The sequence below is a fragment of the Eptesicus fuscus genome, chromosome 2 (genome assembly GCF_027574615.1).
Source record: "Eptesicus fuscus isolate TK198812 chromosome 2, DD_ASM_mEF_20220401, whole genome shotgun sequence".
Taxonomy (NCBI): Eukaryota; Metazoa; Chordata; class Mammalia; order Chiroptera; family Vespertilionidae; genus Eptesicus; species Eptesicus fuscus.
Window position 1 is genome coordinate 117,268,616 of NC_072474.1, and position 21,667 is coordinate 117,290,282.

Sequence of the window (21,667 nt, forward strand, 5' to 3'; positions counted from 1 at the left end):
GACGCGTCCTCATACGTGGAGATCAGCAGCACACAGCCAGCCACGGAGATGGCACCGTCTGCCTCTGGGACTGTGAGAAGATCCATTTCTGTTGTCTGAGCCGCCCAGGCGGCAGTGTGTGTGTGTGTTTGTTTTTTAAATGTTTTTATTGATTTCAGAGAGGAAGGGAGAGGGAGAGATAGAAACACCAATGATGAGAATCATTGATCAGATGCCTCCTGCATGCCCCCTACTGGGGATTGAGCCTCAAACCCGGGCATGTGCCCTAGGCTGGAATCGAACCTGGGACCCTTCAGTCCACAGGCCGATGCTCTATCCACTGAGCCACACCAGCTAGGGCTATGGTAGTGTTTTGTTATGGCCGTCCGAGCTGACTCAGAAAGGGCTTCGTTATGGGGTAGGAACCCTTGTGCGGTCCCAGTGGTCAGTGGGCAATGGTGTCCCACAAAGACACAAGGCCCCCCCTGGCCCCGAGCCCTCAGGCATCCACATGGGGAAATGGGCATGGGGAACAGGTGCTGGCTTTGGGGTTCACATGGACATATGACCAACTGATGTCTCCCCCCCTCCCCCATGACAAGGAGTTGGTGGCCCATGAACGTTTCTTTTTTTAAAAAAATGTATTTTTATTGCTATCAGAGAGGATGGGAGAGGGAGAGAGAGAGAAACATCCATGAGAGAGAATCATTGATTGGCTGCCTCCTGCACACCCCACACTGGGGATTGAGCCTGCAACCCAGGCACGTGCCCTGACCGGGAACCGAACTGCAATCTCCTGGTTCACAGGTCGATGCTCAACCACTGAGCCACGCGGGCCGGGCTGAACTTTTCATATCAACACTGGATGGGCAGTCTGCGGGTGGACGGGGCCTTGTCTTCCGCCTGCCCTTCCAGACCCATCCCCTCCCAATCTGCGCTCAGGGCAGCCCAGAGGGCGGTGGGTAGGAGTGGGATCGGGCCTCCACACCCTCCACTCCACCCGCAGGGACCCCAGGCCCAAGGTGGGAGTCCGCTCCTGCCCGGGAGAGCTCTCCACACCTCTCTGGTCTGCACAGCCAGTGCTCCCTCACCTGCTCTGTCTGCCGGGAGCGGTGGGCTGAGGGGCTGAGGGCTGGGGTTCTGTACGCCCCTGTGGCTACCCTGCCCTGCCCACAGCCCTATAGATGTCCCCAAACCGTCTTCAACTGAGCACACCATCAGTCTCCCTCGGGGCCCAGACAGGGAACCAGGATGTCCGTGGGAGCGGGCACAGCCCACGGGCGGCCTTTTCTGCTGCTGGCCACAGTCTGTGCCAGGCAGCCTGGACCCCACCCTGTCCCCACCTGGGAGGTGCAGGGAGAGCCCAGCTGGGCCTCAGGAAGTGGGTGCCCCCTGTGGGCAGAAGGTGGGATGGGAATGGGGCCTGCTGCCCCTGGGTGCCACCAGAGACCCCAGCTGGACAGGGAACCACCGAAGAGCAGTGCCTCGGCCCCTCCGCCTGCTCCCCAACCTGGCACTCGCGGGGGGTGGGGGGTGTGAGTGGCAGGGAAGCAAGTGAGACTTGCTCCAGCCGGTGTCTCCACAAGGGTCAACTCCAAGGCCCAGGTGTGGGAAGGCACTTTAAGGGGGTGAGTGACCGGGCGGGGGGGTGAACAGATCTGACAACCAACGGACAGCTGGTGCCGGTCCAGCCCACCGGTCAGCACAGGCGCCAAGTCACTGGACAGCAGGGCCCTCACGGGGCAAAGGCCTCCAGGTACCGCACTGGGTTCGAGAAGGGGCCTGGCCGGGCCCAGTAGTCCACCGCTCGAACCCGGTAGGAGCCAGAGACGACAGCCGTGTCTGGGGACACAAAGGTACATGCGTGTTCTGGAGCATGGGACCCCCTGAACCCACATCCAATTCCTGGCGACCCCTGACCGCAGGCCTCGCGAGGCCCCAGGAGCTGTGGCGGACGCACCTGGGCTGAACACGAAGAGGTTGAAGGTGGACGGCTTCCGGCTGACGGGCGCAAACACCTGGCCATCCGGGGAGAACTGGACCTCGTAGGTCCACAGGCACCTGGGAGGTCAGTCGGGACAGGGCTGGGGTCCAGGTGGTGGGCGCGCAGGGCCCTCCCAGAGCCCAGTCCCCCCAGCCTCCTCCTGGCTCCTCCCAGGGCCCTGGGCACTCTGCCCGCTGGGAGGACAGGCCACGGGGGGGGGGGGGGGGGGGGGCAGGGGTGTGAGGGAGACAGCGTGGCCTCCGGGTGGTGAGGGTGGTGAAGGCTACAGTGGGGTGACCACGTGGGCTGCGCAGGCGCTGGGCGCATGTGGGTGGGGAAGGATGGGTGAGCGGCGCGCAGGGGCCGGGCCGGAGCGCCCACACTCACGCACTTGGAGCCCATGCGCTCATCCGACCAGACCAAGAGCAGCTGCCCACGGGTCAGGGGCAGAGCGCGGAGCCGAGTCACCTGGGAAGAGGGAGGCGGCTGACGGGGCCGGATGGGCGGGGTGGACGGGGGAGGGACGCAGTGGGCGGGGCCGGGGCCGCCACTTGCCTGGCCCGGGGGCTCCTCGGGGCGCGCGCACACGTGCACCAGCAGCAGCGAGGGCAGCGGGAGCTCGCGGCGCAGCGTCAGGCGGCCGTCGGCGGGGAAAGGGCGCGGCGCGGTGGCCACAGGGTCCTGGGGACAGAGCCGGTACTCAGGGCCCTTGGACCGGCGGGCAGCCCCGCCCCTCACCCCCCCCACCCACCCCGCCCGCGGACCTCGGCCGCACGCAGGCGCCGGAACTGCTCTGGCGAGGGGAAGACCGGCCGGCCGAGGCGCTGCCACTCGCCGTGGGGGCTGCAGCGCTGGTTGTCCAGGTAGAGAGAGACGTACACGAGCCCTGCGGAGCCGGACAATGGGCCCCGCCTCCCGGGCCGCCCCCGGGCCCCGCCCCAGACCCAGCCTGCTGGGGCCCCACCCCACGCTGGGGCCCCTCGCTCACCCGGGCCCGGGGGCACCCCGTGCAGGCGCAGGGTCACCGCGGCGCTGCGGTTGGCGTGGGCGCGGGTGTCATCGCTCGCGTAGACCAGAACCGTGGCGCGCCAGGCGTCGGCGGGGCCGGAGGGGCGGTGGGCGCTGGCCAGGACGCCCACCGTGTGGTTGGCGTCCAAAACCGCCCCAGCTTGCGACACTTGGGCCCAGAGCTGCTCGCCGTCTGCGGGGCGCGGGCAGCGGTCACCACACGGAGGCTGCCGTCCCTCTCCCCGCCCAGGGCCTGGCTGCCCTCCTTTTGCTCCCCTCCACGGGGGCACCGCCAGGAGGTCCCGGACACACCGCAACCTCTGCGCCCACCCGGCAGGGCACAGCCACCGGCTCCCGGCTCCTCGGGGCCTGGAATGACAGTCCCGCCCAACCCGGGGTGTGCGCGCCCAGCCCCGCAGGGATACGACCTGGGCCGGACCGGGCCGGGTCGGGCCGGGGGCTCACCCAGCAGGGCCAGCAGCCCCATGGCCGTGAGCACCGGCTTGCGCAGCAGCTGCACGTGGGGCGGGCGCGTGTCGTTGACCTGGAAGCGCGCGGTGAGCGTGCGCTGGGAGAAGGGGTGCGGGTGGTAACTCAGGAAGGCGTTGTCGTTGCTCAGCAGCGCGTAGCGGGTGGAGGCGCTGCGGTTGGCCACCAGCAGGTCCTGGTGCTGCGCGATGACCTGTGGGCACCAGGCGGCTGGGACCTTGGCCGCCACCCACCGCCCCACCTTCCGCCGCGGAGGGAGCCGCGCCCGGGGCAGGGCCCACCTTCACCACCAGGGCCGCGTAGGTCACGTCCGCCCGCCACGGCTGCGGCAGGGACCAGCCCACCAGCGGGTCGGCTTCGTCGTTGTAAATGGGGGTGTCGGCGAACTTGGGGAACAGCTGCTGTATCTGCTGCACGACCTCCTTCTCCTGCTCCAGGATGTAGATGGAGCTGCCCGCACCCTGCGGTCGGCAGCCCGGCCTCAGCACGGCCGGCCGGCGTCCACCCGAGAGACCAACCCCGAGGGCGCGCAGGGTCCCTGCGTACCTTCCTGTGGAGCGCGATGTAGTCCAGCCGCACGCCCCGCTCCCCGGTGAAGAAGTTGGCGCCCCGGTGGCAGTGCGCCAGGAGCCCCCAGCTGAGCGGGGAGCGCGGGGGCGGGCGGAAGGCGTCCCCAGGGCCGCCCAGGCGCAGAGCGGGGCTGGCCGCGCGCAGCCCCTCGGAGCAGGCGTCGTAGTAGTTGAAGAAGCCTGCGAGGGTCAGGAGGGCGCATCCGGCACTGGAGGCCCCGCCCCCTCCACCCCCCACAGGCCCCGGAGGCCCCGCCCCTCAGCCCGGAGCCCCGCCCCCTCCACACACGGGTCCCGGAGGCCCCGCCCACCTTGCAAAGTCATGGACACGTTGTCGAAGTCCTTGTGGTCCGGCTCATTCCACGTCTCGAAGTTCCACTTGGAAACCTGCTCCAGGCCGTACCTATCTGCAGAGTGTCCATGCGGTGGCGTGTGGGCCCCTGCCCTGCAGCAGGGCTGCCCAGGGTTGGGGTGTGGGTGTCGGGCTGTCTGACGCCTGTGAGTCTGCCCCCGCCCACCACCCTGACCTTCCTCCCCATCAAGTTCATGACAGATGCCCGGCCAGTGTGGCTCAGCGGTTGAGCATCAGCCTATGAACCAGGAGGTCACAGTTCAGTTCCTTGTCAGGGCCCAGGCTCAATCCCCAGTGTGGGGCGTGCAGGAGGCAGCTGATCCATGACTCTCTCTCATCACTGATGTTTCCCTCTCTCCCCTTTCCTCTCTGAAATCAATAACAGTTTTTTTAAAAAGGTCATGACAGCCAAAACCGGTTTGGCTCAGTGGAAAGAGCATCGGTCTTCGGACTGAAAGGTCCCAGGTTCGATTCCGGTCAAGGGCACGTACATTGGTTGCGGGCACATCCCCAGTAGGGGGTGTGCAGGAGGCAGCTGATCGATGTTTCTCTCTCATCGATGTTTCTAGCTTTCTATCCCTTTCCCTTTCTCTCTGTAAAAAAAATCAATAAAATATATTTAAAAAGAAAAGTTCATGACAGAGATTGGTGAGGAGGCTGCAGAGGTGCATGAGCACAGCCAGCCTAGGAGCACCCCCCCCCCAATCCCTCCAGGTCCCCGCTTCCTCACCCACCGATGTACCTCCTGGCCAGGAGGGAGACCAGTTCCTTCCACTCAAACACCTGCTGTTTGTCTTCAAAGTCGGTGAAGTGTCCAGAGGGGCTGCCCATCAGCTCGAAGCCTGCAACACAGGAGGCTGTCTGTCCTGCTGTCCGCCTCCCACACAGCCCCATGCTTCCCAGGCCTGGCCCCACCATGTCGTGCCAAGGCCAGTCCTGGGGGAGCAACCAGCCAGGACCCAGAGGGGCCAGGCCACGGGAGAGCGCACCGTGGGCAGAGGCCGGGCCAGCCACTTACCCGGGAAGAGCTGGTTCTCCCTGAGAAGGTCCAGGTACCCATCCAGGTGAGTGAAGTTGTAGCTCAGGCCCTGCCCAGCCGACCTTCTGTAGAAGAACACGGAATGTCAGGGCAGGAGGAGACAGCCCTGGGCTCGAACCGAGGCCACATTCATGCAGGTAGAGAATCCACAGGTGTACACAGGATTCAGCTCCAGACTCATGGGCCCCTCCCCTTGGAAAAACACCAGCTATGGAAGCCTATCCCTCACCGCCTAGTAAGAACTAGTGTGTAAACATTTCTCTCTTTTCCGCATCTAGCGCGGCTAGAGAGCGGTCTGGTTCCTGAGTAGGGGCTGCTGGGGATTGAGAAAATGAAAGAAAGAGACAGACACAGAGACAGAAGGAAAAAGCTGGGGCTGGGTGGGACAGCTGTCCTCTGATGGAGAGACAGAGACCCAGAGTTTGATACAGCGCATTTACTTTATACAGCAAAATACCAAGAAGTTTTACTAAAGCCCAAGACAAAGGAGATTATGTGCATTCTTGTGGGTTCTTTGTAATCGTCACTTCTGGGGGGGCCCGGATAATCATGTTTGTTCCTGGTGCTTGGCTGGATTTAGTTAATGAAACCCACCCCCTGGCGCCTGGGCGGAAGGTCAGACTGACAACACACCTGCCTCTGGCAAGGTGTGTTTCCGGGATGCAGCTCTGCCAATGCCACTGGATTCAGCTGACAACAATTAAAGAAATGCTCATGTGCCTTCCCAGGCGCTCTCTACACTAGTGCCTGTCCTGGAATCCCCAACCCAAAGCCATCCGGGGCTCTGAGCAGCCAGGGCCTCAGGGGCTCGGCAGGCAGACAAGTCTGAGAATGATGCAACAGGATAGAGCAGGGAGAACCGGCATCCTGCAGACAGCTGGCCTAGACCAGGGGCTGGGGGACAACGGTCGACGGGACCTGCTCTCCTCTGCCCTCCTGGAGGCCAGCGCCCCTGTCTCCTCTCCCACACTCCAAGGGGCAACCTGGGCAGACAGGAACGGGGAAGGCAGCCTCCCCTCCCTGCACACATCCCAGACAGAGGCCCACTGCCCTCAGGGCTCCTATTTGGAGAGGAAACGGGCATCACCAGGCAATTAAACAAAGCAGATGTGCTGGGAGGGGGATGTGACAGGGAGCCAGGGTCAGGCGGGGGCGGGCCTTCCAGGTAGCGTCCAGGACCCCCACGTGATGGGACAAACCAGCAATAAGAGTGCACAGGGGACAGCGTGTGCAGTCCTGAGGCAGAACCAGGGTGTGGGTGTGAGAGGTGAGGTCACACGGGGCCTGGCGACCACAGTGAGGAGGGACCCCGACTCAGGAGGAAATGCGGAGCCCTATCAGAGACTCAGGGAGAACAGTGCCATGACTTTTTTTGTTTGTTTTTTGTTGTTGTTAATCCTCATCTGAGCACATTTTCCCATTGATTTTTAGAGAGAGTGGAAGGGAGAGGGAGAGACAGAGAGAAACACCAATATGAGAGAGACACATCGATTGATTGCCTCCCGCACGCACCAACCAGGGCCAGGATCGAGCCTGCAACCCAGGTACATGCCTTTGACCGGAATCGAACCCGGGACCCTTCAGTCTGTGGGCTGATGCTCTATCCACTGAGCCAAACCGGCCAGGGCTGGGTTTGCTTGTTCATAAGACTTTTTTTTTTTTTTTTTAACAGCAGTTTTAGGTTTACAGCAAAATTGAGGGAGGTACAGAAACTTCCCATCCTGCCCCCCACAGCCTCCCATGATCAGCCTCCGCACCAGAGCGGGACATCTGTGACGACCAACGAGACGACACTGACACAGCATCGCCCCAGAGTCCTCAGTGTGCATGAGGGTCACCCTTGGGGATGCGCATCCTGTGGGTTTGGGAAGATGTCTAAGGACCCCTCTCTACGTCGTAGAGTCTCAGGGCCCTAAAATCCTCCCCTGCCCCCTCCCTCCACCCCACACCCGAGACAAACACATCTCTTTCCTGTCCTCACAGTCTTGCCTTTGCCGTGTTTGAAAGGATCCCCCTGGTACTAACTGGAGCCAGAAGATGGTCCCCAGGGGCAGGTGTGGCATTCAGACCAGGAGGGCTGAGAGGGAGGGGGGAGGGCTGAGAGGAAGGGCTGAAAGGGAGAGGGGGCGACCAGCACCTGATAGAGCCAGGGGAGTTGGGGGGCGTGGGGGGGGGGGGAGTCTAGCACAGCCCTCATTTCAGCTTGAGCAGTGTGGCAGGCAGGGGTGCAGGTGGCAGAGGCAGGCAGGGGTAAGCAGCAGTAAGATAGGCCACAAAGGTGGGCGTCCCAGGGTGGACCTGGCTTTGGGCTGGGAGGAAGCGGGTGGTCCTGGTCAGGCCGTGGGCCTGGCAAGCAGGAGGTGGCCCAGGCAGGTGGGGAGGCAGGGGGTTGAGGGCTCCCCTTGAGGGCATGCCCGGCCCACCCACAGATCTGAGGGTGACAGCAGGGGTGGGTGGTAAGAGGGTGATGGCAGCGGGTTCGTGGCCTGTGCACCTGGAGGAGGGGTCACATGGGTCAGGCCCTAAACAACCCTTGTCTGTCTGTCTCCAGCCCACCCACAGCCTGGCCGGCCCAGCTTGTCCCCTGAACAGGTCAACACCCTCCCAGGTCCTCTCTCCCCCACCCCTCACAGCACCCCATCCAGGCAGAGCCTGGGCCTGACCTGCCAAGTCCACCCACATGCAAACCCTCCTGCTCCTTCCGGCTGCTCCCTCGCTGGCCCCTCTGTGCAGGGGCCACTTCCCACTCTGGGCCCAGCAGGACAGGCGTGTGCACAGGACAGGCGTGTGCCCAGCAGGACAAGCGTGCGCACAGGACAGGCGTGTGCCCAGCAGGACAGGCATGTGCCCAGCAGGACAGGCGTGTGCCCAGCAGGACAGGCGTGTGCACAGGACAGGCGTGTGCCCAGCAGGACAGGCGTGTGCCCAGCAGGACAGGCGTGTGCCCAGCAGGACAGGCATGTGCCCAGCAGGACAGGCGTGGGCCCAGCAGGACAGGCGTGTGCCCAGCAGGACAGGCGTGTGCCCAGCAGGACAGGCGTGTGCCCAGCAGGACAGGCGTGTGCCCAGCAGGACAGGCGTGTGCCCAGCAGGACAGGCGTGTGCCCAGCAGGACAGGCGTGCGCACAGCGAGGCTACACCCCTCCCCCCACCTCCCTCCCATCCAAAGGTCACAACTGGTAGCAAAAAAAGAAAACTTAACAAGCTCTTGGGTAAAAATTAAATGCATGCAGCAGGTGGGTTCCAAAGTCCCACAGATGTGTGTGGGTGTGTGGGGGGGGGGAGCGGGGCGGAGAGACAGGTGCAAACAATGGTGACCGAGTGCAAAGTGAAGACACAGGTCCCTGCACACCTGCCCACACAGCGCTGGGCCCAGCAAGCCTTTCTAAATGTGGCCCCTGCTCGGCCCTGGCCAGTGGGGTGCCCCCGGGGCAGAGGTGTGCCCAGCCTCAGCCTGTCACCTGGATGAACTTGTGTGTCTGCTGGCCCGGCCAGCCTTTCCAGGGCCAGGAAACCCGAAGGCGGGGGCTAGGAACCCCGGTGCCTCCGCCCTGTTGGGAGGGGAAACGGTGCCGTACAGTCTGAGCTGGGGGCTGAGCGGTGAGGTGAGCGCACTGCCCATCCCAGGACGCCCCCCGCAGAGGCCTGGCTCGCACACGCGGCCTTGGCCACCGCCCGACCCGCAGGGCCCCTCCATCCGACGGCCCGGGCGGGTAGAACCGGGGTGCGCGGCACAGCGGAGTAGCCTCCCGCACGTGCCAGGGCGCGGCTGCGGCACAAGGGCTGCATTCACAGCGCGCGGGCCGGCGGTGCGCGGCCCCGGAGCCCCCACCCCAGGGCCTGAGCACGTGGCCCCGAGGACGGAGCGGCGCACCGCCCGGTGAGTGCTCGGTGCTGGCGGGAACCCAGCCAGCCCGTCGCCCGTTGCTTGGCAGGGGGGACGCGGAGCGGGGCGCGCGCGCGCGCACGCGGGGCAGGCGGTGGGATAGGCAGGTGGAGACCCAGGCCGGCGGCTTCCAGAGGGGGGATGGCGTGCCCGGAGGCGCGGTCTGCCCTCCCGGGATGGGGGTGGGAGGGTGTCAGGCCACGGGGCCGGGAGACGGGTCTGCTTGGCCTTCCTTCTGGAACCCGGGAGCGCTCGCACACGCGCTGTGGCGGCGGGGCTTTGGGGGAGGGGGGAACGGGACGGACTCGGGTCTGTCCTCAGGGGCCTGGAGGCTTCGCTTTCCTTGTAGGAATACAGTGTTTCCTTCTCCAATAACTGACCTTAACCATGAAAACCTCGGCTGGAAGACAAATATTAAGGAAGTAACCGTGTGGGTGTGGCAGGGAATGGGCAGGCGGCTGGTGCAAGGCCCTGGAGACCCCAGCCCCTGCCCTGAGCCAGAGCCTGCAGCTGGGGGGAGGGGCACGGGGAGGGGGAGGGGGCCCAGACACCTGCCCACGTGCCTGGCCAGACCACAGCGGCATTGTCACCCAGGGGATACCAGACACAAGAGCAGGCCGAGGTGGGGGTGTGGGTGCTAGACCCAGGTGCTCAGCCGGGTAGGAGCTGGGGGTATCAGGCTCAGTCCACACTGCCAAGGACAGCCGAGGCCAGGCCCCCACGCAGCTGACAGGATGGGGCGCACGGAAAACAGCCCTCCCCGAAATTCCCACCTGCCCAGAATCCCAGGTCCTGCCCGCTCCTGCGAGGGAGGAGGGGCCCCCTCCTACATTAGGGTTCCCCCCAAATAACCTCCCCCTTCCTAAGCCCCCCACATCCTGTCCCAGCACGGATGCTCATCACCCCCAGCCCCCAGCCCATGTCTGCACCCCAGAACGCTCCATGCCTCTTACATGTGTATATGGTATTGATTTCAGAGCATAAGGGAGAGAGATGGAAACATCAAAGATGAGAATCATGGATTGGCTGCCTCCTGCACACCCCACAGTGTGGATTGAGCTCCCAACCCCGGCGTGTGCCCTGACCCGGAACTGAACCGTGATCTCCTGGTTCCTAGGTCCATGCTCAGCCACCTCCACGCCTTTCAGCTCTGGTGTTCCCCACCCCAGGCAGTGAGCCCAGGGGAGTTCCCTCTGCCCTTTTCAGGTAGCTGGTTCAGGAGACAATTGTTCTATGGCCCCTCAGTAGCTGCCCTCCCCCACCCACACCTCCCTCAGAAGGGCACCTTATCTGCCCCACGTTGGGGCCTGAGGCCCTGAACTTCTGACTCACCCCACCCAGACTGTGGGCCCGTGAACTGCAGCGCCTGGTCCTGGCCAACGGCTCCCCGGGCCGACTCCCGGTCAGTACGGCCTGGCTCTGCCCCGTGCGGCCTAACCCACTCTTCAGGGACAAGGGATCAGATCTGGAGAGAGAGCCGGCCTAGCCAGTGGGGACCTCACTGCCTTGAGGTGTGGGGACCCCTCCCAGTCCCTGGCCATCCACCCCTGGGCACCACTCCCGTCTTTGCCCCCAAATGGGGCTCCTGGTCTCCCCAGCCAGGCCAGGACCTGAAGGCAGGCTTCCCAAGGTCCCCAAATGGGCAGAGTGTGATGTGGTCTGGAGGGAGCCCCTCAGCCCCTCACTGTCCCGTCTGGCGGAACAGAGTCCTGCAGGTTGGTGGCTGCTGACTCTGGCAGGGCCCGTGGGGATGGGAGGATCAGCTGGGTCAGGGCCAGGGCCAGGGCCTCCGGGACAGCAGCCAGGCCAGCTCGGCCCTCCAGTGCCAAAGGGACCACCACCTCCAGGACGGGGAGCCCTTGAGGCTTCAGCACCCCCAGGATCGTCCCCTTCTCACCCACTCCTTTACTTAAAAAACGGGGGACCGAGGTTCTGACTAACCACTGTAAACACAGCAGCCTGCCCTTAGCGTGTCGTGTGGGGCACGAGGCCGCGTGCCAGCCCTGCCAGGAGGGCCCTCCCCCCGGAGGGAATGCACCTGCAGGAAGCCAGGCGCCTGCCACTCACGGAGGGTCAGCACGGGGCTGGGGCGCAGGTGGTCGGGCTCCGGGGGACAGACTCCGGCGTGCCCACAGCAAGAGGGGCACGCCTGGCTGGTCCCAGAATCTCAGTCAGCACCTGGCAACCCCCCTGCCCTTGGCAACACACACACGCGCACACACACACACACACAGCAGCCTTTCACACAAAGACAGAGAACAGAGAGGATGTCGGGGGCCCTTCCCTGGTCCGTACCCATCCTTTAGGGTCCCGGGTGCCAGGGCCTTCTCCCAAGCATCCTGCCCAGCCACGCGCGGCCACGGGCGGCCCGGTCCCCCACCTGCAGCCCCGTCCCCGGAGGCTGGGAGCCTATCGAGGCCACACATGTAATTATTCGGGCCTGATTACAGCACAACTCCCAGGCTGGCCGCCCAGGTCACACGCGTCGGGGGAAGTGTGGGGGAACTGACTCAGCAGTCTCTGGGGTAAATAATTTAATGGCCAGCCGGGCTCGGGGTCCAGCCACCAGCCAGCAGACCCGGGCCGGGAGGACAGACAGCCGCCGGCCCTCACCACCCACCGAGCCCGAGCCCGGGAGGGTTCCCTCAGGTGAGAGCCCTGCGGGGCCTGTGTGGACCTGAAGGCCCCCTGGGGAGAGGAACGGGCCTGGCTTCTTTGGGGGACCCTCAGCACAAGGCAGGTGGCGTTTAAAGTCCCGGGCCGTGTGGTGAGGTCTCTGGACACAGCTTTCCTCGGTCCCCTAACGGGAAGAACCACCCGGAGTCCACGGGGCTGTGCCCACGCCTCGCGCCCTCCACGCCCCGGCAGTCCAGGCCCGTGTCCTGGCCCGGCTCTCAGCACAGGCGGGGAGTGACCAGGGTGAGGTCACTGAGAGGGCAGCGTCAAGGGCCCCAGGCCGGGCTGAGCAGCCGGGCCGGGATGCTCGCTGAGCGCCCGAGTGCGGGGACAGGGTCGGGCCAGATGGCAGGCACGGCCCAGCACGCGTGTTTGCACGGTGCACCCGTGTGTTTTGAGGCAAGACCGGGAGAGCTGCCTCACACGTGGAAAGGGGGACCCGCAGTCGGAACGGACAGCTGGCCCTGCAAGGCCCCTCTCCCAGAGCAGGTGCCAGGGTTCCCGCCACGGGGCCCGGCAGGTGGGGAGGGCTGCCGCTCCTTCCCCGGCCTCCGTCCCCCCAGGGCCACAGGGCAGGGGGAGCTCGGTGGTCTGGGCGGGGGCGTCGGGTGAGGGGCGAGGGCAGGGCCTGGACAGGGAGGTGGACGGGGCGCAGCAGAGCCTGGGTCCGCGACGAACCTCCCACTGCCCCAGGGTTGACACCACGTCTCCATGACAGGTTCCCGAGGGCCTGGCTCCCCACGATGGACGCGTCCCCCGAGCAGCAGGGCGGAGCACCGGTGCTGGTCCGCCGGCGGCCCCCGGCACCCCCGGGCCTGCGCCGGACGCTGAAGGCCAGGCTGCGGCGGAGCTGCGCGTGCAGCGTGCAGGGGGCGCGGGCGCTGCTGCAGGACCTGTTCCCCGCCACGCGCTGGCTGCGCAGGTATAGCCTGCGGGAGGACCTGGCGGGCGACGTCGTGTCCGGGCTGGTCATCGGCATCATCCTGGTGCCGCAGGCCATCGCCTACTCGCTGCTGGCCGGGCTGCAGCCCGTCTACAGCCTCTACACGTCCTTCTTCGCCAACCTCATCTACTTCCTCATGGGCACCTCCCGCCACGTCTCCGTGGGCATCTTCAGCCTGCTCTGCCTCATGGTGGGGCAGGTGGTGGACCGAGAGCTCCTGCTGGCTGGTTTCGACCCCGCCCAGGACGGCCCCGGCCCCGGGAACAGCAGCGGCGCCCTCAACGCCTCAGCTGCCGGCCTGGCACCCGGGCTGCTGGACTGCGGGCGCGACTGCTACGCCATCCGCGTGGCCACGGCCCTCACGCTGATGACTGGGATTTACCAGGTGAGGAGCGGGCGCAGGGGTCCTGCCGAGCTGCGGGGGGGCCCCTCTGGGTTCTCACTGTGCCCCGGGAGGGCCACGCCCGGGGGAGCGCAGGGCTGGAGCCTCGAAGGATGGGGGGGTTTAACCACAGGAACAGGACAGAGCAAGGCACAGGCAGAGGGAGGCCTGAGATGGCGCCCGGGGCAGAGCGCCTGGGCTGAGGGTGCCCAGGGCCCATGGAGCCTGGCACCCGGGGGCGGCCTGAGCAGGGATAGGTGGCCCACACGGCCTCCCCGGGCTTCCTGCCCCCGGTGGGACCCTGGGGGCTGCCTGCCTTCCTGGGGCCTCCTCATACCACCCTCTCCTGTACCGGCTTGTCCACCGCAACCCCAAGGCCCCCTCCATGGGTTCTGGGTCTCGGAGGGGGCAGTGCCACTTGTGGGGCGGGAGGGCGTGCCTTCCCGTGGCTGGTCAGGCTCTCTGTGCGGCCACCCCCTTGGCCGCAACGGACGGCCACTGCCTCACGACCTCTGCCCCCAGGTCCTCCTGGGCGTCCTGCGGCTGGGCTTCGTGTCCGCCTACCTCTCGCAGCCACTGCTCGACGGCTTCGCCATGGGGGCCTCGGTGACCATCCTGACGTCCCAACTGAGGCACCTGCTGGGCGTGCGGGTGCCCCGGCACCAGGGGCTGGGCCTGGTGGTCCGCACGTGGCTGAGCCTGCTGCAGAGCGCCGGGCAGGCCAACCTGTGTGACGTGCTGACCAGCGCCGTGTGCCTGGCCGTGCTGCTGGCGGCCAGGGAGCTCTCGGACCGCTGCCGGCGCCGCCTGAGGGTGCCGCTGCCCACGGAGCTGCTGGTCATTGTGGCGGCCACGCTCGTGTCCCACTTCGGGCAGCTCCACGCCCGCTTCGGCTCCAGCGTGGCCGGCGACATCCCCACCGGCTTCGTGGCCCCCCGGGCGCCGGACCCGGAGCTGATGTGGCGCGTGGCACTGGACGCTGTGCCCCTGGCCCTCGTGGGCTCCGCCTTCTCCGTCTCGCTGGCGGAGATGTTTGCCCGCAGCCACGGCTACTCGGTGCGCGCCGACCAGGAGCTGCTGGCCGTGGGCTGCTGCAACGTGCTGCCCGCCTTCTTCCACTGCTTCGCCACCAGCGCCGCCCTGGCCAAGAGCCTGGTGAAGACGGCCACCGGCTGCCGCACGCAGCTGTCCGGCGTGGTCAGCGCCGCCGTGGTGCTGCTGGTGCTGCTGGCCCTGGCGCCGCTGTTCCGGGACCTGCAGCGCTGCGTCCTGGCCTGCGTCATCATCGTCAGCCTGCGGGGGGCCCTGCGCAAGGCCGGGGATGTCCCCCAGCTGTGGCGGCTCAGCCGGGCCGACGCGCTGGTCTGGGTGGCCACGGCGGCCACCTGCGTGCTGGTCAGCACCGAGGGCGGGCTGCTGGCAGGCCTGCTCCTCTCGCTGCTCAGCCTGGCCAGCCGCACCCAGCGCCCCCGCGCCGCCCTGCTGGCCCGCATCCGGGGCTCCTGCTCCTACGAGGACACGGCGGAGTTCGAGGGCCTGGTCCCCGAGCCCGGGGTGCGGGTGTTCCGCTTCGCAGGGCCGCTCTGCTACACCAACAAGGACTTCTTCCTGAGGTCCCTCTACAGCCTCACGGGGCTGGACGCGGGACGCCTGGCGGCCGGGAGGGCGGAGCGAGGCCCGGGGGCTGGGGTCAGCGAGGGCGGCCCCGTCCAGGACGAGGACCGGGGCCCGGCGAGCAGCACGGCCGCGCTGGTGCCCGCGCCGGCGGCGGGCTTCCACACGGTGGTCATCGACTGTGCCCCGCTGCTGTTCCTGGACGCGGCCGGCCTGGCCACGCTGCGGGACTTGCGAAGAGATTACGGGGCGCTGGGCATTGCCCTGCTGCTGGCCTGCTGCAGCCCCCCGGTGAGGGACGCCCTGCGCAGAGGGGGCTTCCTGGGGCGCGGCCAGGAGGGCGCGGGGGAGGAGGCGCAGCTGCTCCACAGTGTGCACGACGCCGTGCAGGCGGCCCGGGCCCGGCACAGGGAGCGAGCGCCCGCCAGCTCCTCGCTGTAGCCGAGGCGGCGCTGCCCAGACCCAGCCCCAGCGGTGCCCACGCCGATGCCCTCACCACCGATCACCCAGACCGACTCCTCCAGGGCATGGGCGCCATGTCCTCCCGGGAGGAACAAGGGAGCCTTTACAACAGACGCCGCCTCTGTGCGGAGCTGGACCCTGGTGCTGGCACTCGGAGTTACTGTCTTATTTGAACGAGGACCCGAGACAGCCCAGTGGCCTGCAAGGTGCCAACAGGACACCGGGCCCTGGGTCCCCGCAGCCCCTCCCCCCGGGGAGAGCGGGCCGCTCTGGCCAGGCCGGAGGGTCTGAGTCTCTGGAAGCTCCCCCAACACCCCTCCCCCAAGTGTCCCTTACACCTGGCCGGGCCCCGCCGGGCCTGTAGGGCCAAGGCCATGGTGTGACCAGCGCAACCTCAGGCGGCCCGCGGGCACCACCTCCCCGCACAGCCGGCTCACGAACACCCAGCACATGTCTAGCCGGTGTGGCTCAGTGGATAGAGCGCTGGCCCATGGACTGAAAGGTCCCAGGTTTGATTCCGGTCAAGGGCACATGCCTGGATCGTGGGCTCGGTCCTCAGGGGGGTGCAGGAGGCAGCCAGTCAATGGTTCTCTCTCATCACTGATGTTTCTCTCTCTCTCTCCCTCTCCCTTCCTCTCTGAAATCAATAAAAATACAAATAAAAAACCCGGCACAGGGTCCGAGTGTGAATACTCGCCGGAGCGGTCCAGCCACAGAGCCAGGGCGGCGGGACCCAGCCCCACCCTGAGCGCCAGGCGACCAGCAGGAAGCCAGCAGTGCCCGTCCCGGACGGCCCAGCACCCACGGCCCCGTGAGCCCCGGAGACGTCTTCCCTCCTCCCATCCCCACAGGACACTTTGCTCGGAGCCAGGTCCCCCTCCCCGGTGCCCCCCCAACAGCCGCACGGCACTGTCCTCCCCGGACACAGCCTCGGTCCTGTCTCCGTCGAGTGGGCTCTGCCCAGCCGCTCGGCTGCCCACCCCCCACCACCCACCTGGCCGTGACGAGCTCCAGCAGCCAGTGGGTCCGAACCTGCTCGATGCCGCCGTGGGGGACGGCGCCCACGTAGGCCAGGTTGAGCTGCTGGTCCCAGCTGAGGTCGTACTGGTCAGCCCGGCTGTGTGGCAGTGGGGGGCTGGGGACAGAACAAGGGCGTGGGAGCATCAGGCTCCGTGAGGGAGGCCCGCAGACCAGCCTCACCCAACATCCGCACGGACGAAGCCCGGCCAGGCCTGCCCGGGACACGGCTCCGCAGGCAGGCTGGGAAGTGTCCGCGAGCGGACGACGCTCTCCTTGGTGCGACACAATGACCCCCAAGGCCGGAAATGTGATGAAGCCTCATGTTTCGGGGGTCGGGGGCTCCCTGAGAGAGGACCTCATCCCCACCCTGCTCCTTGCTCCGGCAGCCGCGGATCTGAGCTCGAAGCCTGACACAGAGGGGGTTGGGGACCCACAGAGTGGGGACAGGTGCCAGGGCAGGGGTGCCCTACCGCCCTGGGGCTGCCCCTGGGAGGGCTCTGGGTGGCCGAAGAGCAGGGTCCGGGGACAAGGCCCTCCCAGGGCCAGGCTGCCTCCCATCCCCGCCTCCGCCATCAGCCACTCAGCCTGGCCCAGGCCTCCACCACCCAGGTCCTGCCTCAGCTAGAAACCCCCGGAGGCACCCCAACACCCATGGAGCCGGGACAGAGGAGACCCCACCGAGTGAGGGCGGGCCTCAAGGAAGGAGTGGGCCGGCTTGGGCCGCCTTCCTGACTTGGTAGCGCCTACTGTGTGCCATGGGCGCAGGAGCCTGTCTCTCCACGCGCGACAAGGGGGTCCCAGAGGCCCGGGAGCCGGGCAGGGGCTCAGGTTAGAGGGGCGCTCGGCGGGAGAGGCGCGGGGGCCGCCCGAGCCCCGCTCACCAGAAGCCGGTGCTCCTCCAGAAGGGCCGGAGGGGCCGCAGCGCGCGAGCCGCGTCCACGCGCACCAGGTGCGGGGCCTCGGCCAGAGCCGCCGGGAGCGCGACCAGGAGCGCGAGCAGCAGCGCCCCGGGCTTCGGGGCGCGCATGGCCGGGCGCGGCGCGGGGACACCCCGGCCCCTGCAAGCCCGCGGGGTCCTCTGCGCTCCCAGCGCGGAGATCTGCGCCACGCCGGGCGGTTCCGCCTCCGGGTCGCGCGCCACCTGACGCCATCAAGGGGCGGACCCTCGGGGCCGGGCCGTCGGGGCCGGGGCGGGGCTTCGGTGGGCGGGGCGGGGCGGGGGGGCGGGGCCGGGCACCCTGGGTGGGGTCTCTGGGCTCCCGCCGCCCGGAGGTTGGGTTGCTGATTCCCCGGAAGGTTCCTTCCCGCTCGCCCTCCCCGCCCCCGGGATGGCAGTCCCGTCCCCGGCCACGCGCGGGACCCTGGGCAGCCGGGCCTCTGGGCAGCGGCACGCGGGTGAGCCCCGCTCCGGCTGCGTTGGAAGCGGCCCTGGAGGCCGGGAGGGCCGAATGGGGCTCGGGGCGGGCTCGCTGGCGGGCGGTGGGGTGAGGGGGCTCCTTGGGGCTGGATGTGTGGGAAGAGGAGCAGAGTCCAAGGCGGCCCGGGTTTGGGGGGCATTTTCTGAAAGTGGGGCTGTTGTAAAGGCACGGGCACGGCCCAGGACAAGCTGCCTCTAAGAAGCCAAGTGACGTTTCTTTTTTTGTTTTTTAATTTAAAAAATATATTTTTATTGATTTCAGCCCTGGCTGGTGTGGCTCAGTGGATAGAGCGTTGGCCTGCGGACTGAGGGGTCCCAGGTTCGATTCCGGTCAAGGGCATGTGCCTTGGTTGTGGGCACATCCCCAGTAGGGGGTGTGCAGGAGGCGGCTGATCGATGTTTCTCTCTCATTGATGTTTCTAGCTCTCTATCCCTCTCCCTTCCTCTCTGTAAAAAAATCAATAAAATATATTTAAAAAGAAGAAGGAGGAGGAGGAGGAGGTCCAATAGACATTTCAGAGAAACAAGCTCTGAGAACATTTGCCGTGAAGGGTGCCCTTCCCGGAAGACAGCGAACAGGCCTGGGGCAGGAGGGCGGGGCAAGAGGAAGTCGCGGGGAGCGGCCTGGAACACCGTGACAGGGTGTTGTGCGGGGCTTACCGTATGCCCAGGGAATCAAAACGTGTGACAGCGACACGGAAGGGGGAGGGGAGTGACCGGAGCGTGGCCCGCGGCCCGCCAGGCCTGTGAGTGTGACTCCGGGTGAAGGGACTTTGCGGGCGTGATTAAGTTAAGGCTCTCACACGGGAGATGATCTCAGATTATCCGAGCGGGCGCTAATGTCATCCTTGTGAGGGGAGGCAGGGGGACACTGGATGCGCAGAGGCCAGACCTCGGAGAGGAGGTTTGGCCCGGCCAGTGTGGCTCAGTGGTTGAGCATCGACCTATGAGCCAGGAGGTCACGGTTCAATTCCCAGTCAGGGCACATGCCCGGTTGCGGACTCGATCCCCAGTGTGGGGGGTGCAGGAGGCAGCCAATCCATGATTCTCTCTCATCATTGATGTTTCTCTCTCTCCTTTCTCTCTGAAATCAATCAAGACATATTTTTATTTATTTATTTTTTTAAGAGAGAGATTTGGAGATGGTTCTGAAACGTGTTTGTCTTTATCAGTAAGGCGAAGCAGCCACACGGAAATGATTGTCATAAAGGGAGCGCTGGTGCCACAGGCCCTGGGAACAGGAGGCAGGGCCACAGGGGGAGGGAGGGCTGGGGCGCGTTATTCCCCCTCCTCCTGGGAAATGCAAGGTCATTTCTCTCTGGCTGAAAGGAGAGAAGGGAGCCAGGCAGGGGCCGGAGGTCTGGGCAGCCCTCTCCCGGGCATGGCCCCGTCCACAGTAGCATCAGGTTTTCCCCTTCTTTCTTCTCTTAAACAAAACACCTATTGTCTTTTCTCTTAAACAGAGTCTGGCTTGCATCTCCAGACAGACAGAAATGTTCCCTCCTCCCCCCCGCCCGGCTGTCCGCCCGACTCTATCGACTGTATCTGCTTGTTTCCTGTATTCCGGACTCTGGGGGCCTTGGTTCTGGACAGACTGCCCCAACCCCCCGGCCCTCCAGTCCCTGGAGCCGGCTAAGACGCCCCTGTGAACACCTCTGATTACAAGTCAGTCCATCCAGAGCCCGCGCCCACCCGTTCACCATCGCACCTCAGACACCAAGCCAGGTCCCGGACAGGAGGGCCTGCCCTCCCTGCGCCAGGCTGCTGAGTTTGTCCCCACGATGCCACGCTAAACTCACCCTCTCCCTCCTGTGAACGCCCCAATCAGACCAGAACCCTGGGCCACGCTCCCTGGGCTCCCGAGTCTGCCTCCAGCCCGCACTGGGCCTTCCCTGTGGGGCCCTGCAGGGCACGGTTACCCCTTCTCCTGGGACGTGCAAGTGGTAAGTTGTTCCTTCAAAGGCAGTTGCCTCTCTCTGTCACCTTACCACATCGGACGGGAACGTATCCTGTGGACACATTTTATTTCCTCTCTCTCTCTCTCTCTATATATATATATATATATATGCATGTTGATTTTAGAGAGGAATGGAGAGGGAGAGAGTGCTAGAAACATCAATGATGAGAGAGAATCATTGATCTGCTACCTCCTGCACACACCACACTGGGGATCGAGCCAGCATGCAACCTGGGCATGTGCCCTGACTGGGAATCAAACCCTGACCTCCTGGTTCATAGGTCAACCCCTGAGCCATGCCAGCGCCCGGGCTTGGGGACACGTTCTGGAACACAGATGCTGTGCTGCTGCTTCGGCGGTGGAGGAAGGGCCACCGTGCGGGAACGCAGGTGCTGGACGAGGCGGGCAGCTGGCCTCTGGGGGACTTGGTCCTCCCCACACCGGACACACACAGAGGCAGGTGCTGTCCTAGACCCGGCCCCCAACGTCAGGGCCCTAAGACGGGGTGGCCCTGGGCACCTCAGGGACACAGCAGGCCCGCACAGTGGCGTGGACTCCCAAAGGGCCACATGGTTTTGTAAAAGTTGCTAAACTAAGATACCGTGCCCCCGGAGGTCCCCACACGATCGACCTCACGTTCCCTCTGCCACGCTTCCCCTCTTGTTGGGGTGGCGCTGGGGAGGCGGGGTGCCTTCGGGACCTGACGGAGGGGAGTCGAGCTGTGGGAACAGTGGCCGGGTTGGCTGAATGTGTCCTCTGTGTCACTTGCAGTCCCTTCTCTGCATAGCGAGGTTAGCGCCCGACACGCCGGCAGAAACAGCGTCCGGAACACCCGGGGCAGTTAACCGCGGGGAATCACACGGGGCAGTTAACCGCGGGGAATCACACTGGCTGCCGGGAGAGGGTAAAAACGGGCTGCGACTTGACAGGAAGTGCTGGGTTGGCCAGATCAGCTGCAGCCGCACAGCAGTGTGGCCAGGCCGGGATCAGAAGGGGCATCTTAGATGTCACCGCACCCAACGCCCCCGAAACTCTCCAGACAAAGTTCTCTCCAAATCTGACAGCGGAGGTGATGCGACCCGTGCGGGCAGTCCAGCCGGAGCGGCTGTGAACAGCCACCTCCATTTGCTTCCCAGCCTCCCGTGCTAGAGGGACTCGAGGCGCTTTCTCTTTGCTCCCTGGAAAATGATATTGTAAAAGGAGACAAGACAAAATTGGATTAAAAAGTATCATTGCCCCGAATAGTGTGTCTCCGGGGTGCAGCGTCATCGCCCTAAGAACCAGGAGGTCACAGCTCCATGCCGGGTCGGACACAAGCCCAGGTTGCGGGCTCGGTGGGCCGCCCCTCCGCAGAGCCGGGCGCCCAGCGGCAGGGCTGGGGTGGGATCCACTGCCCGGAGGGAAGGAGGGACGCCGGCGCCTTCCCGCGGGAGAACTGATGGGAGGGGCCCTGTAAGGCCGTCCGCAAACAGGCGAGGCAGCAGCAGCCTGGCGGGCTGCAGGTCCCGCGGACGCTGGCTGACGCATCCGTCCCGGTTGGCGGTGAGGACGGGGGCCGGGCGCCTGGGGTGCTGCGCACAAGGGGGTCCGCGCGCCCGAAGACGCCCAGGCCCGCCCAGCCCAGGGCCGTTTCCACCGCCCTCTTCCTCTCCCGTGGACGCCGGCCTGGCCCCGAGTCCAGCCCACCGGGGGCCTCGGGATGTGCCGCGCGCTCGCTGGGTCGCCCTGAGCAACCGGGAGTCACAGGCGGGATCCGGGGACCGCGTGGGAGGAGTCCCTCTGCGCAGACGCGCTCCTGGACGCCGCAGGTGCCGACGCCTCGCGTGGATGGCGGGAGGCCGCGTGCGCGTGCGAGGCAGGCACCGTCCTGCTCGCCCGGCAGCCCCACGC

The 21,667-nt window shown here is 65.9% G+C and overlaps 2 protein-coding genes and 1 long non-coding RNA gene across 7 annotated transcripts; 2 read left to right on the forward strand and 1 right to left on the reverse strand.

The window, feature by feature from the left end:
• Window positions 1-605: 605 nt before the first annotated feature.
• On the reverse strand, window positions 606-17,540 carry IDUA (alpha-L-iduronidase). Of its 4 annotated transcripts, none has more exons than XM_054708787.1 (14): window positions 17,285-17,540; window positions 16,378-16,518; window positions 5,400-5,485; window positions 5,116-5,223; window positions 4,341-4,436; window positions 4,007-4,209; window positions 3,742-3,921; window positions 3,437-3,653; window positions 2,952-3,164; window positions 2,728-2,849; window positions 2,519-2,644; window positions 2,351-2,431; window positions 1,940-2,040; window positions 606-1,821 (listed from the first exon to the last, which is right to left on the reverse strand). In XM_054708787.1, the coding sequence occupies exons 1-14, from the start codon at window positions 17,428-17,430 to the stop codon at window positions 1,197-1,199; spliced, it is 2,445 nt and encodes an 814-aa protein (XP_054564762.1). In that variant the 5' UTR covers window positions 17,431-17,540; the 3' UTR covers window positions 606-1,196. The 4 variants fall into 4 exon arrangements, with proteins under 4 accessions (XP_054564762.1, XP_054564760.1, XP_054564761.1 ...); XM_054708785.1 differs by having other exon boundaries at window positions 3,437-3,539; window positions 17,285-17,496; XM_054708788.1 differs by having other exon boundaries at window positions 1,622-1,821; window positions 2,355-2,431.
• SLC26A1 (solute carrier family 26 member 1) lies at window positions 12,726-15,362 on the forward strand. The gene is made up of 2 exons (XM_008150927.3): window positions 12,726-13,310; window positions 13,830-15,362. The coding sequence occupies exons 1-2, from the start codon at window positions 12,726-12,728 to the stop codon at window positions 15,360-15,362; spliced, it is 2,118 nt and encodes a 705-aa protein (XP_008149149.2).
• Window positions 17,541-17,640: 100 nt separating the features above from the next.
• On the forward strand, window positions 17,641-20,632 carry LOC129150958 (uncharacterized). 2 transcript variants are annotated; one of them, XR_008557752.1, is made up of 4 exons: window positions 17,641-17,798; window positions 19,284-19,763; window positions 20,059-20,237; window positions 20,549-20,632. It is a non-coding gene; the product is annotated as an uncharacterized LOC129150958 (long non-coding RNA). The 2 variants fall into 2 exon arrangements; XR_008557750.1 differs by having other exon boundaries at window positions 20,059-20,632.
• Window positions 20,633-21,667: the final 1,035 nt, after the last annotated feature.